At 41.3% G+C, this 15,375-nt stretch overlaps 1 protein-coding gene across 1 annotated transcript in view; it reads right to left on the reverse strand.

Annotated features, from left to right (window-relative positions):
- NEB (nebulin) overlaps nucleotides 1–15,375 on the reverse strand; it is a 204,807-nt gene that overhangs the window by 172,764 nt on the left and 16,668 nt on the right. The window contains 10 exon segments of the mRNA XM_034654568.1: nucleotides 501–614; nucleotides 699–806; nucleotides 1,778–1,882; nucleotides 2,923–3,021; nucleotides 3,427–3,531; nucleotides 3,627–3,734; nucleotides 3,822–3,926; nucleotides 5,531–5,647; nucleotides 8,069–8,176; nucleotides 8,817–8,921. Coding sequence (XP_034510459.1) covers nucleotides 501–614; nucleotides 699–806; nucleotides 1,778–1,882; nucleotides 2,923–3,021; nucleotides 3,427–3,531; nucleotides 3,627–3,734; nucleotides 3,822–3,926; nucleotides 5,531–5,647; nucleotides 8,069–8,176; nucleotides 8,817–8,921 — 1,074 coding nt within the window.

Below are 15,375 nucleotides of genomic sequence, written 5' to 3' on the forward strand. Positions count from 1 at the left end.
TGATACAGAATAGGGAGTATTTCTTTCATGCCATGAATTAGAGAAGCAATTTTTATAAAGAGTTTTATTTTATTTTTAATATTTTAGTCTTTAAAATGAGATCAGTATTTCATAAAATTCTTAAAATACTTTGTTCTTTTTGCAAAGTACCTGAAGTCAGATCATGATATGGAATGAACATGTGTTTACACATAGGGAAATATTAAGCCCCTCTCTAGGAAAAACAATAAAGAAAATCCTATTGCTAGTATATTTTCCCCCTAATTAAACAGATGGCATTAAAAAAAGATTAAGGAAACATTTACAATATTCACTGGTGTCTCAAAGTACAGAGACATCATAAGAATGAGGAACATAATCATCTTTTACCACTGGGCTTTCGCATCTGACTTGTCATCCTGAATCTGAGATTTCATTTAGGCTAACGTTCCATCTGAAATTATATTAAACAGTAAGGGCAGCCACATCTGAAAATAAGGGTGATTTACAAAGACACTCACATCACTCTGGTTTTTGGCCGCCTTCAAAGAGTGCAACATCTTGGGATCATCATTAATGCTCAGGGCTCCAATCATTTTCCCTTTATTTTTCTCATAGTCTTTCTTGTACATCACGTAAAGACAACACACACGTGCCAGATCCCACCCACCAAGAACCGTCCCTGCGGGCTCCTGCCCAGGTGCCCAGGCCACACTCACATCGCTGGCAATCCTGCTGTTGGCCTTGGCTGCCAGCAGGGGGATGGCGTCCACTTTAATGTCAAACTTCTTCGCTTTGCTCTTCTCCCAGTCATGCTTATAGATATTCTGCACAGAAACATTTTAACAAAGGAAGTGGCAAAAATGATACACGCATTATCACACATTTAGGACTAAGGAGTATCTCAATACTCTGGCTTAATACAAAATAAATGGATTGTCCAGAAAATCATGCATATGAGTTATTTCTCTTTAAGCTGAAGCTTCTAATTTTCCAAGATCAAGGTTCTCCACTCCCCATTAGAATCTTTCACCAAATTAACCTAATTTTAGTGACCATACTAATATCTGATTCCTAGCACTGAGTATGTCACAGAGGGGCACAAATATTCTATCATTAATTTACTTTTTGTGATCTAAAGATAGCACGTTCATTGATCTCAAAGTTCTCTGAAAAGGTTATTTCCTGAATCATTACAATACTCACTGATGCTGGATAATCTAGTACTTATTTATAGAATTGTTGAAGAAATTGAGATCTCCCCTCCAAGGGGAATTTGACTTTTCTATGAAATTAAGTTTTGAAAATGAAAGGTAGCAACGGACATTTGGCCTTAATGCCTTTTGAATACCCTATATATCCTAGTGTAAACGCACTTACATGTAGAAATAAGCATCATCTGTGTGAAATAAGGCACATTACACATCTGAGGAATAAATAAAACGAAACTGTATCTGAAAAACCAGGTCCTAGGTGAAAATTAATTATAGCATAACATAAATGAATATATGGCTAAAATATCTAACACTGTGATTCACAGTTAAACCTACATGAGTGGGGGCATTTGGAGGGTTGGTTAAAAAATACTAAGATTGTCTGATTGTACGAAGCTACTTACAACATTGCCATCTGCATTTATAAGGTGAATTCAAAGATACGTGAGCAGAGGCATAGGGACATGATACACAGGTTGAATGTTCTTCCCATTTGAACACAGAAGTGTTTATTCAGTGAAGCAATCCGGAAATAAAAGCACAGGTCATCAGGATAGCCCACGGCATAGTATGTGGGAACTTACGTCACTCAGGTTATAGGCATTGACTTTGTGTTGGAGGAGGGCAGGAGTATCTGGAGGTATGTGGCACTTGAACTTCTCATTTTCATGCTTTGCTTTGTAGTTCAGCTGAGACAGAGAGTGACAGAGACAGTGATAGAGGGAGAGAGAGAGACAGTAAAGGAGACAATTAGTTCTAAAGAAGAATTGTCCCAACATACAAAAATCTCATGTGGGACATTCATAAAATAAAATGTAAAATACATTTTGTTTAAATAACAACTGACATTGTTGTTAAGATCGAGACACAAGTCCAGAGCTAGGGTGGGCCACCCTGCATTATTGACACCCTGTGCGATATCACATCTGTCACCAGGGTAGGGCTGTCCTGGAAGGAGGTGGCTCTCTCACATATGCTCCCTCTCCATGCATAGCACAATCGGTCCTCAGAATCAGGGGACTCTGAGACTCAGCCTTTTCTCTCTTTCCATTGTCAATGCTCACTTTCTGGAGAACATGTTCCAATAAGCCTGGTTACGTCTCCTCAGATACATTATGGTTTGTTAAGACTCTTATGTGAAGACTTTATTTCTGGCCATAAATTGACTGAGGTTACTTTGTTTTGTTTAGTTCAACACAAGCTTGGAAGTTCATACTTAAAACTCATATGATAAAACTTACCTCAAAAACTTCATTTTCCAAAAACTTATTTGAGACAGAGACATTCCACATATTGAATATCTGCTCTGGGCCAGGGTATTTACTATGCTCGTATCTCCTTTCACTTACTCTTCAAAGCAACCACAAATTACGAAAGGGAAACAGGAGGCATAGAGAGGCTCAACAATTTGCCTACCCTGCCAGTCATAAACAACAGAGCTGGAATTTCACCCAGTCTTGTCTGACTCAAGAACTCATGTTCTTTCCCAGACGGTAAGCTACATCAGTTCCCCTTCTAGAACCATTTTGCTATCATTGTTATCCATCTGACAAGATGTAAGGCAACTAAATAAGGAGATATTTTAGGTGATTACAAATATAGACAAGTTAAATTTGCTAAAACTTACTTAGCCTTTTTTTGGCAAATGTGACAAGTCACTGGATTTTATATACGGAGTTGTGATGTTATCCCTCCTAACTGGATTTCCTGCATATTTAAAGGAACTTACATCACTCAGTTGTTTGGAATTGACTTGGGCTTGCACCAGAACAGGAGAGTCAGTGACTTGAGTGAATTTTGTCTTATCTGGATGGACTTTGTAGGTATGCTGTGGAGGGAAAAAGGAATCGTTTTAGTGGTGAAATCCGAGTTGACCTATAGGCCAAGCAAGGAGAACACATTCCCCCAAAAGAAAAGAAACTTGTAATTAATCAAACACATGGCTCTTTTCTAATTAGACTGCCATGTTTTTGAGAGATATTTTCACATCTGTACCAAAAACTTTCTGATTCTTCAGATTTCTGATAACCCTTCTTTGGGGAAAAGAACTAGAACCAGCACTTGAAAGGTATGGATGACAACAGAAAAAATCAATTCATCTACTACAAAATAAATTGTGTTTCTTGCAATTTCCTTGCTTGCATTAATTTGAAAAGTGTTAACGTTGTAAGTATCTCTTGACCCCTAGATGCTACAAAGGACAGGACGTTCAAAGTTCATACTACAGACTTACATCTTTACACCGATCCAGTTTCTTGATTGTTTCATATTCTTGAGTTATAGTCTGGGGGAAGAAGCCTTTGCCTCTGTCTTCTTCATATTCTGCTTTGTAGTTTTTCTATGAGGAAAAGAAATCAGATATAAGGTTGCAACCGTTATTCACACCCTAAAGACGTGTTAGTGGGAAAGCTACACGACTGTCTTAGAACTTACGTCACTGTTTTGAGCTGCGACTTTCATACAGTGCGTATGATATGGGTCCTCAAAGCTGCCTACATAATGTCCCAAAATATTCTTTAAGTAGGAATCTTTGTATTTAGTCTGAAAGACAAAACATATTTCATGTATTTATTGGGGGGAAATAATGGATCTTTTCTTAACAGAAGAGGTAACCATGGGATTGCTTACATCGCTAGTGAAGTTGTGCAGAACTGTATCAAGTTGAAATTTGGGGGTTTCGCAGTAATTTATGCTCTTTGCCTTTGTCTTTTCATAGTTTTCCTTGTATAGTTTCTGTCAAAGAAAAAAGAAATCAGTTAAAGCAGATTCCTGTCACTCCCACACTGATTATAACACTTGTATTTCCCAACACTCAACAAAAGAAAAAGAAAGAAAAAAAAGATATCACCTGTCAACTGTCTGAAAAACTGACAATCAAACATTGGGGTGTGGTGAATGATAAGTTTCTTCTATTAGCAATTACTGTAAAGCTCAGGTTTTTAACGGTCACCAAAATATCAAGAAACCAGTATGCTGCCTCAGACCAAGCCCTTTGCTGTGGAAACCTGTGTGTATTTCAGCACTGCTACATCTCCCCTCCCCCAACTCACAGACCCTCACTGATGGTGCCACAGCAGACAGGAATATTCTGAGCAAGAGTGGATTTTTTTTTTTTTAATAAACCTTCACGAAAAAGTTTAGTATATGCTGAGAAAAACACGGTCTCCCTTCTTCCTTCCACCAAGGGAAAACCTCTTACACAAACAGATAGTATATCTTGAAACTACGGTATACTACTCACTCTTCTCCACTGGGATTTAAATTTAGCTCTAACGAGAACAATAAACAACTCTTGGGTTTGAAAGGTGCAACTGAGAATGTGGGTCTTTCTCCTGTTGGGTTTTGAGATTGTAGATGGTGCTGTTTGGTTTTTAAATTTTTGTATTGTTCTCTTTATCAACAAAGGAGATTTGAACCCAGGCTTTTAGATGTTTGATAAAGATGACATTTATCTAGGAAACAGGAGACCTGCTTGGCACTGATTTCCCAACAGAGCTATTTGGACAGACGCACTGACTCTCTCCGCCGCTCCCGCTCCACTCACCCCATTCCTTAGTCGCATGTGCACATTTCTACGGTGCTGACTTAATTTGAGAGACAAAGAAAAGAGAACTAACCCGCAAAGAGAACCATGTATAATACTCAAATATTGGGAAAGCTTAATACAGTGTAACTATAAGGGGAAAACTCAACTGATCACACGTTCAGCCTCTTTATTGATATAGTCAACGTGGTCTCGGGCTGCTAGTCTCTCACTTATCCAATCTATTTTACATCTAACGGATTGGTCAGACTCTCAATTCCGCAAGTAGAAACTCCTGTGAAGACTCTGAGAGCCATCTTTAAGTCATGCTGTTTGCAAGTGATGGTTTCTAGGGCCAAGATCTGTACCGAGAATGGCGGAGGTGAGCGGAAACAGCTGTTCGACATAGGACACTTGTTCTCGCCCCGCCTCAAGAACCCAAAGGCAGGGCTCACACTCAACTTCATCTCTCTCTCTCTCCTCCCCTTTCTAAGTCTCCTCCTGCCTGTGTCAAGATCCCATCTATCTCCCACACAGTACTCTTTGCCCATATGGAAGCTCAGGCACCAGAGCCCATAAGCAAATGAGGTTCTCTCTGCCCACTGAGCTAAACCCACAGCCCCCCCAAAACTGACACACATCATACTCAGAGGCATTCATGTCTACCTGTGGGTAAACAGCTACAGGGGAACTGCTACACTAGAATCTTAGAGTATTTGCAAAGTTATATACGCATTTAGTTGTTACAGGAGCAAAATTTCATCTCTCTGGCAGCTAAGGTTAAAAAAACACTTTTTGACAAGAATGTACTTACGTCACTCAGGGCATTTCCTGCCGCCTTCAGCTGCTGGAGCAGTGGGTTCTCTGAAGCAGGAAGTACATTATAATCTGCTTTTCCTTTATTCTTTTCATAGTCTTCTTTGTATTTTACCTGTAGGAGTGATATAAAATGATAAAGTAACTCTCTGGGTTATTTTTGCAAGTCTCTATTATGGATATTATGACATAGTTCCACAAATCAATGTTCTCTCTAGAAAAGTGGCAGCTTGACATTTTACAAACAAAATACTCATAGTAACTCATAACAGCAGCGGAGAAACTGCATAAATTTCCAGGATAACTTTTCTTCCCATTCATTCATTCAAAAATGTCCATAGTGTATCGATTACACGCTAGCTCTGGGACAGGTCCACGAAAGAGTAACACCTGGTCCCTGCCCTCAGAGAGAAAAAGACACACACAAATAATGACAGTGCCTCCTGTCCCAGACACTGCTCCGTAACCCTCCCTTAGCTCTTAGCTTCCAGCTGCCTAATTGCCAACACATTTTTAAAGAAAGTAAGCCAGAAGCATCATTGATCTACTCTCTTATGCTTCCTCTGTGACTGTGTGTGAGCATGTGTGTATTTAATGTACATGCAGAAGGGAGAGGAAGGGGCTAGAGGCTGGATGAAGGATGACAACCTCACCTCTTCTTTCTGCCCTTCCCACTTTGCACCTTCGATTCCAGCTTTAGCAGAAGCTTTGAATGAGCACCCAAAGCCCCTGTTAGGAACATGCCCAAAGGGAGAACAAGAAACTGATCCTAGTTCTGACCATGATCCCCAGGGCCCGCTATTTATTCCGGCAACGTAGCTGTAGAATACAGAACCGTTCAAAGCATCCTAGCCTACCAAAATCTGAGAACTTCAAAAAACAAATATCGGTTTGGTCTCCAAAGGCAGGAGATACACAGCTGAAAGACAGAAGCACCACCCCCTACAGCACACACAGAAGCCTCACAGGGGATACTCTACAGGAATGAAAGACATAACCTTTCACTGAAAAGCAATTCCACACACCCTCCTATCTCTCTACCTGCATCTGGGATACGTGGGCTCTTCTCCTGTTTCTGGATGAACTGTCAGGACTTGTGGCAAAGTTACCCCTCCTGTTAAGCACCAGACCCTTCCCCTTTCACCTACTCAAGGATATCACTCCAGCCACTCTTCCCACCTCAGACAGCATCACATTTTCCCTCCACATTGGATTTTTCCCATCAGCATAGAAACATGGTGTCTTTGTCTGCTATCTTAAAAGAATCCCCTCTTCACCCACATATCCCTAAGCCACTACCCCATTTTCTTCTTTTCCTTTCAGGAGAATACTTTGAAAACCTGAGTATACTTAACATTCTTCTATTCCTCTGTTCTTACCCACTCATGAACCCTCTCTAAGCAGACTCAACCAAGTTTGTATGGTCTCATTAGAGACCATGCTTTGGTCAATTCATGTCAGAAAACATTTGACCCAGCTGATCACTTCCTTCTCCCTTCACTCACTTCCCACTCTCTCCCAACTCTACTCCTACCTCATCTCACTGATGTGTTCACATGGCGATACTCCAGAGACAATCCTTAGAGCTTTCTGTCTACACTTGTTCCCTTGATGGCTTCCAGTCTTATAATGTTAAATAGTATGCATATACTGATGATTCCCAAATTTATACAACCCTTCCAGATATCTCCCCTGAAATTTCACACTCATACAATCAACTGCCCACCTAACATTTCCACTCGGATATCTAAAAGGCATCTCAGATCATACATGTTGGAAGCTAAGCCCATGTTTCCCCTCCAAAAATAATTATCCACTCCTTCCATGCTCTTCTCTCTCTTGATAAAGAGAATTCCATCCATGCAGTTGCTTAGACCCAGACTGTCTTCTCATATCCTGTATCCAACCCAACAACAAAACCAAGTCAGCTCTACCTTCAAAGTACATTTCGTCACCTGCCCTAACGCCCTCCTGATCCAAAACATCACTATCTTGCACCTGGATACTGAAATAGCTTCCTAGGCGATGAGATCTTGTTGCTTTCACTGCTTCAGCAGAGCCAAGGCCAGGGTTTGAATCAAGTCTGATTGGCTTTGAAGTTTATACGCTTTCTATTGCTTTAGAATGCTGAGGACTCTGTTTACCAAAGTCTACTCTATAGAGCATATGAGCATATCTATGGATTTGTGTATCTTGTCTGTGACTAGATTTTCACCAATTAGTAGGAAAATAAGAAAAACAATGGTAATGATGATTGTGGTTGCCAGTTGTCTTTTCTTGAGGGGTCCTTCTGAGAGCACAGCCTTTCTACTTGCAGGTATCAAAAGGTCCTTTATGAAATATTGAAGATGGTACTTGAGTATTGTTAATGATCATACATAGCAAAATTTTTCAAAAATTTGGTAGCCTCATTATAACCCCAAAGTACTTTTTTAGTTCTTGCCCAAGAAACTTTTTCATTATATACAAAAGCAAGAGTTATAAGAAATCCACCCACAATAAGACCGTCATGACAAATGAGAGCATTTCCTCATACCTTGCTAGCTGCCACCCCAGCTTGTTTATTCACTTTGTACTCTGGCGTTTCAGTCTGCATGAAGTAGATCTGGTCTTTCATATTCTCAAAGTCTTCCTGGTATTTCCTCTGTAAGACATTAAACATGCTGGAGAACTGCTGGGAGCACAGACCATGCAAGGGTTCACATGGCGGGGACAGGGGCTGCCTGGAGAACTTACGCACAGCCCCGCTCCTCTTGGCTTACCCAGGTCAGGTTATGATGAGAGATGGTAGGGCCATCACAAAAACAATTAGCAACTTAAAAGAGATTTGGAGCAATTATAAGAGGCTGAAAACCAGCCTCTAAGAAGGAGCTCTCAGAGGCCAGGGGCAGAGAACTTCAGAGAGGACAAAAAGAGTGTTTTTCAGTGAAGAAAATCTGGGAAGAAACTAGTCAGTTTCATAAATGTACTGTTTTGGGTTCCCCGGGCAAAGAATAAATTTAAAAGGGCCCCTTTAACATGTACTCACTTTGAAGCCCTATTGTTCACATTAATATTGAGGCAAGAATAATGGAACCTGATCAAAACAGTATTTCTCAAAAGGGAGGAAAGATTGGGAGATTTTTTTCTGGTTAGGAACTCTACACAGGTCTTGCCCCCAGGAAGAGGTACCTAGACTCTAATAATGTTCTGGTACCACTTCAGGTATGGCTGGGGGCTAGAAGTCATAAAGGAAAGGGTCACCCTCTCAACCTAAGAACATCTGGCCATTCCTTCCTACTTACTGTGCTGATGTTATCGGCATTCATTCTGGCGGTTGCAACTTCAAAGCAAGGTGTCTCACTCCACTTGCCTTTGATTTTATTTTCATAGTCTGCCTTGTATTTTTGCTAGGAGGAAAAAAAGGGAATGGTAAAATATAGAAAATACAGAAATTGACAAATAATAAAAGTGGTAATGGGCAGCTTTTAAAAATATCTTTAAAAAAATAAAAAATATCTCGACAGCGGCCCTTCTTAAGTTCTTAATAGAGGTCTTCAAATCTTCTAGTACAGTGACAACAAGAAAGTTGAGCAAGGAGGTAGACGTATAATTGACCCTCTTTTTGTTGAATCTGGGGACTTAGTTCATTCAGAACTTACGGATATTCTCTGATGTCTGACGGAGGAGACTCAGAAGCACCTCTACTTATTTCTCAGTTATAATAAAACCGCTCAGCCTCAGACTCCCATGCCAGATGAACTTATTTCTGAGTTTTAGCAAAACGTCTAGTTATCCAGAAAGCAATACCACCACAGAATCTGGCTTGCAGACTAATTAATAATACTTTCTAGTTGAGACTTAAATTTTAATGAGAACTGCCCCATCTTACTCCCAAACACCACCCCACCTGAATCCCAGGCTGTGAGAGTTTTGGAGAGAGGAGTTATGTCTTCTTTATGTTCATATCCTCAGAATCTAACACAAAATGCAGCACACAAAAGTGACCTCATAAATGCATGCTCAAATACACTAAATTGAACTGAGCCCATGATATGTAGCTTCAATCTACCTTGGCCTTTAGTGTTCTTAGAATAAAATTAAACTAGTCAACCCCAAACTTGTGCATATGAGCCAGAGCCAGAGCTGGGTTACAGCAATTTCCCCTTCTTGGGAAATGTGTTAACAGACACAACCAATGAGTCAGTCTCAAGGTGTCTGCACGTTTATACCCCCACTACACTCTACAAGAGAAAAGACAGTGGTTTTGTGATATACCTTTAACAGAACCAGTGCCAAGGCGGAGTGATGTGCAGAGCCAGTGAGTTTGAGTTAAAGGATGCGCAACCCTTTCTCCAATGTCTATATCCTTTCTTCTCAAGACCTCAACATGCTGATAAATAGCCAAGTGGTTTTCATAACTATAATTTTTATTTTTTTAGATAGATGAAATTTCACATTTTATTTTTTATAATTTTTTTATTATGTTAGTCACCATACAGTACATCCCTAGTTTTTGATGTAAAGTTCCATGATTCATTACTTGCATATAACACCCAGTGCACCATGCAATACATGCCCTCCTTAATAACTTTTAGAGTCCTGCGCTTGAGTCCAGAAGCTATGGGCCCAAGACTGGACTCCATCATTACCAAAGGTGTGACTTTGCCTCTGAGTTTCAGGTTCTCAACCACAGCACCGACAATAATAATACCTTCCACAGAGGACTGTTGGAAAGATTAAATAAGTTCATACCCTGAAGAGTCCTTTGCAAACTCTACAGTGCTAAACAAATGTAGGCTACAGTAACTGTAACAATAATGGTAACATTGCTAACAACAGAGTAAGAAACTGGAGAAAATTTTGTGTGTATTCTTCGATAGAAATCTTTGTTGAGATAATATTTACATTAAAGCGCTATTTGTCTACTCTCCTCTTTTGAAGCTTTAAAAAAATTGAAGTCACTCTTCAGTCACTCAGACTGAATTCAATCGGTCAAAATGTATTTTTCAATTGGCTGATTGCCTATAGAAGTATTTCTAATCTTTTCAGGGAACAGACCTCTTCAGAAATCTGAGAAAGCTATAAATTGCCCATAAGCACAACTTCAGAGGGCTCTTGATGTACGTGCACCCCAGGTTAAGATCTCCAATCTACATTCTTGGTGGGGGATATTGCCCTTCCCCCGTTTGCTCTCAAAAGAAGAAACCTCCAAGATTAGGGGGTAGGGCCAACAGGGCCTGAGGCATCCCCAAAACTTTGTAACATAATTTAAAATTGAGAAAGCAGCATTCTTTTTTTTTTTTAAGATTTTATTTATTTGTGAGAGAGAGAGAGAGAGAGAGTGCACATGCAGAGGGAGTGAGGCAGGAGGAGAAGCAGGCTCCCCGCTGGGCAAGGAGCCTGATGTGGGACTCAATCCCAGGACCCTAGGATCATGACCTGAGCCAGAGGCAGATACTTAACCGACTGAGCCACTCAGGCATTCCCCACAGCAGACATTCTTAATGAGGTCCAAAAGTTGGGCCATTATGGGGAAATAATAAGAATCACATATGTAGATTTGTTAAAGAAAATTAAGTAAAAATTAATTCCCTCATTAAGAAATAGATATCTGATATTTTTAAAGATATTAAAACAAGATGCAGGGGTGCTGGGGGGCTCAGTTGGCTAAGTGTCCGACTCTTGGATTTAGCTCAGGTCATGATCTCAGGGTCATGAGACTGAGCCCTGTATCGGGCTCCATACTGGATATGGAGCCAGTTTAAGACTCCCTCTCTTGCCTTCTGCCCCTTCCCCACTCCCCACCCCCACTTGCACATTCTCTCTCCAAAAACAAAAAGGTAAAATAAAACAACATGCCAAACAAGAGTATAAGACCACCCAGCACTCTCATCCAACGTCCTCCCCCACTTCTTTCTCTTCATGAACCAGTAGCTAAAATGGGTCAGCTTAGAGGTGTATCTCTCCCAATCTACTCCTGAGTACTCCCAAGTCTGGGAAGATTTTCACTACAAAGGACTAAGGCTGCAGCTTGTTAACTGTTGAGGAAGTTATGGCCCTCCTCTTCATCTGCAGGTAGGAGAGGAGTTGAAAGAATAAAGACTGGAAGCTTGAGGAGTGAAAGAGGGAGAGAGAGGTACGTATCCACATGGGACCTCCTCTGTCAACCAAGTGGTCTCACTCTACACATCGGGCCACAAGGCCTGAGTGTTTACGTGGTATACAGAGAAGGGTTAGACACAGTGTTGGGTCCAACACCCAACTTTCCCTCCAACTCCACCCGAGCCCTTCTAACTGTCATGTTTGAAGTCAATCAATGGAAACCTGGCAACAAGAATCGACTGAACTTTCTCTAGGATTCTGTGTTTGTTCATTTCACAGAGGACAGTACATTGGGTCAATGACAAGCTCTGGAACACCTTCTGTGGGCAAGAGAGTAACCGCATGTCGATAGATGTAGTATAATTCCTTCCCCAGACCATAGTCCCTCCTCCTCAGAAATGAATTGAGAAGCTTGCATTGGGCCACAAATTAGACACCTTAATGTCCTACTTAAACACATGGCTTCATTATCTACTTTCCATATCTGCATCTGTGGTTTTCATGTGGTTATCAAAGGGAAGGAATACAAAGCCTGTTAGTTAATCACACTTCACTTTTTCTGTGAGTTGCTAAATACTGGGACTTCTGACAGCTTCATTCATAGAAATGCTATCCTCTCAGACAGGTGGAGGGGGTCCCAACTGATATTTTCATCTTCCATAGTGGGCCCAGGGCTGCTTTTCTAACTCAACCAAATCTCTTCTGGTGAACTCAATGGAAATCTCTCCCTAATTCTTTGTGATAGAGGAGTTTCCATGGTTTTAAAAGATCAGGGCTTGGCATCTTTGTGCTGTGCAATATTTACTGAAAGACGTTTTTGAAAACAGTCTGGTGAAATACTAATATATATATATCTGTCCCCAGTTCCTAATACAGAGCTCCTAAACCCTTGTAATCTCCTGAGTGATAGGGTTGGTTTTTTGTTTTTTTTGTTTTTTAAGATTTGACATTGGGGGTGAAGAGAGCAGGGAGAGAGGGACAAGCAGACTCTGCACCCAGCACGGAGACCGACATGGGGGTCGATCCCATGACCCTGAGATCAGGACCTGAGCTGAAATAAGAGTCAGAGGCTTAACCAACTGAGCCACCCAGGTGCCCTGGGTTTTCTTTGGTTCTGAGACAACTCCTGGATAGCACTATGATGGGGGCTAGTCACCACAAAAAGCAAGCAATGCCTAGAAGCTTGGAACTTTCCACTCCGCCCTTCATCTTCTGAGGAGGGGAGAGGGGCTGGAGATGGAGTTAATTATCAGTCAGTCCTATGTGATGAAACCACCATAAAAATTCCTGAAGTGCACAATTCAGAGAGCTTCCAGGTTGGTGAAAACAACCACATGCTGGGAGAGTAGCACACCCCAGCTCCACAGGGATGGAAGGTCTTGTGTTTGGGACCCACAGGACCTCACCATGGGTACCTCTTTATCCTGGTTGTTCATCTGTATCTTCTATTATGTAATAAACATAAGAAAATGTTTCCCTGAGTTCTAGGAGCCAATGATTAGCAAATTATTAAACCTGAGGAGGGGGTCGTGGGAACCCTGGATTTGAGCCAGTCAGAATATGCAAGGTCCAGATTTATGACTAGTTGTCTGAAACAGGGGTAGTCTCGTGGGTCTGAGCCCTTAACTTGTGAGATCTGAGGCTAACTCCAGGTAGATAATGTCGGAATTGAACTGAGTTATAGGACACCGAGTTGGTGTCAAAGAATTGGCCAGTATGGTTTAAAAAAAAAAAAAAAAGGCAAAACAAAACAAAAACCCTTTAGTAGCAGAAGTGTGCATAGAGGGGTGTCTGGGTGGCTCAGTCGGTTAAGCGTCTGCCTTCGGCTCAGGTCATGATCTCAGGGTTCTGGGATCGAGCTTGGCGTCGGGCTCTCTGCTCAGCAGGAAGCCTGCTTCTCCCTCTCCCTCTGCGTCTTCTGCAGCTCCCCCTGCTTGTGCTCTCAGTCAAATAAATAAAATCTTAACAAAAAAAAAAAAAAAAGAAGAAGAAGGGGAAGAAGGAGTAGCAGTAGTGTGCACAGAGAGTAGAGGAAACAGAGCTTTTCCTTTCAACTCTACAGCCCGGTTACGTATCACTGGTAGTTCAGGCTTGAAAGCTCACAGTTTCCCTCACATTACGAACCAGAGAGCCAAGCACAGAGAAACTAAAGGGACTTCCCGATGTTGCATTCAGAGCCCCACTTTCAGCTGGCTGTCGTGCGCACGGTAACCTCACTGGAATGCTCGCTCCCATGAACCACCCTGCCTGCCTGTCCATCTGTGTTGGAGAAGCGAAATGCAGCCGAGCCAGGACGAGCGCCTGTATGGAGCTGGGGGCTTTAGCCAAAGACGAAGGTGAGAGAACAGATTCTGACAGGTACAGTAAGGAAAGCTGGTAAGCAGTATAATCAAAATATAAGCCATATAATCATTGCAGATACACAATCATTATATTAACGTATGAGCCAAAGGCTGTAAGACAAAGGAATAGAGCTGGGAAACACAGACAAGGAAATGCTGAATTTAAATACCTAAGAGTGAGTAGATAAAGGAGATTTTATCCATGTTGGAAAGCAAGGAAATGATGATCCTGAAACATGGGTCAAAGCCCATGACAGTGGGGAGCACTTCAAGAGAACAGAGGCAAGTCCCACAGCTAAATCGCCTCTCTCCTGCACCCGCAGCCCTAGTCCTCTCTTATTGGACGGTCTGTTGTTGGACGGACTGCTGCCAAGCACAAGCCTTTCTTCCCAAAGTGACTGTTACTTTGGAGGCAGAGCAGCCATTCAAAACTGGGAATTTGGGTAAGACTGGGATGAAGAGCCAAATCTGGTGACTTTCACCCACAGCCACCCCTGTGGCTCATACTGTTATTCCACAAGGGCAAACCCAGCACCGGTGAGGTTTCCGAAATGTCCAATGATGCCACCGTATCCGGGTGGGATGGTGCAGTCCGACAGGCATATAGTGCAAGCCACCACTGAAATTTTCCATTTTCTAGTAGCCAATTTTTAAAATGTAAGAAGGAACAGGTGCAAAATTAATTTTCATAATATATTTTACTTAACCCAATAGATCCAAAAACATGATTTCGGCATGTAGTCAATATGAAAATAGTGAGCTATTTTACTTTTTTTTGTCCTAAGTGTTCAAGACCCAGGGTCTATTTACCACGCATATAGGACCGTCAGTTCATACAATTGCATTTCAAATGCTCAATAGTCACACGTGGATGGCGGCCTCTACGTCGAAGAGTGCAGTTCTAGACTAATTGGCATGTCTCAATTAGTGGAGAGACTGAATATAGAGCAGTGTGAAAGGGACTTATTATTTTTTATCATGTTCAAGTACCCACACTGCACACTCAAGGTAAAAGTGTGTTGCATTAGTAAGATATCTTTTAAAATATGCTTTAAATAAGAATTAAAAATAGATTTTTTTTCCTTTCTAAATGACCATTTGAAAGCAGCTTGTTCTTTTTCTTTGAAAAAGATCAATTGTCCTTGTTCCCTAACTTTATTTAAGTATCCATACTTTCAGCAGGCCAGCTCTTTATGGACGGTTCTAAAGCTCATTTTTGCTTTGCCCTGGGCAAATTTCAGCTTCATGGCATTCCTCTTAGTGAAAACTTGCTGTACTTATTAGATCTATTATCCATAGAGCCTCTGGTTATAGTTAGTAGTCTGCAATATCAGACACTAAAAACGTCACTGAGTAGACTTCATCATCCATAACTTTTCTTCCTTCTCCTTCCAGGAGACATCCTTTCCCCAAAAAT

The sequence above is a fragment of the Ailuropoda melanoleuca genome, chromosome 2 (genome assembly GCF_002007445.2).
Source record: "Ailuropoda melanoleuca isolate Jingjing chromosome 2, ASM200744v2, whole genome shotgun sequence".
Classification (NCBI taxonomy): Eukaryota; Metazoa; Chordata; class Mammalia; order Carnivora; family Ursidae; genus Ailuropoda; species Ailuropoda melanoleuca.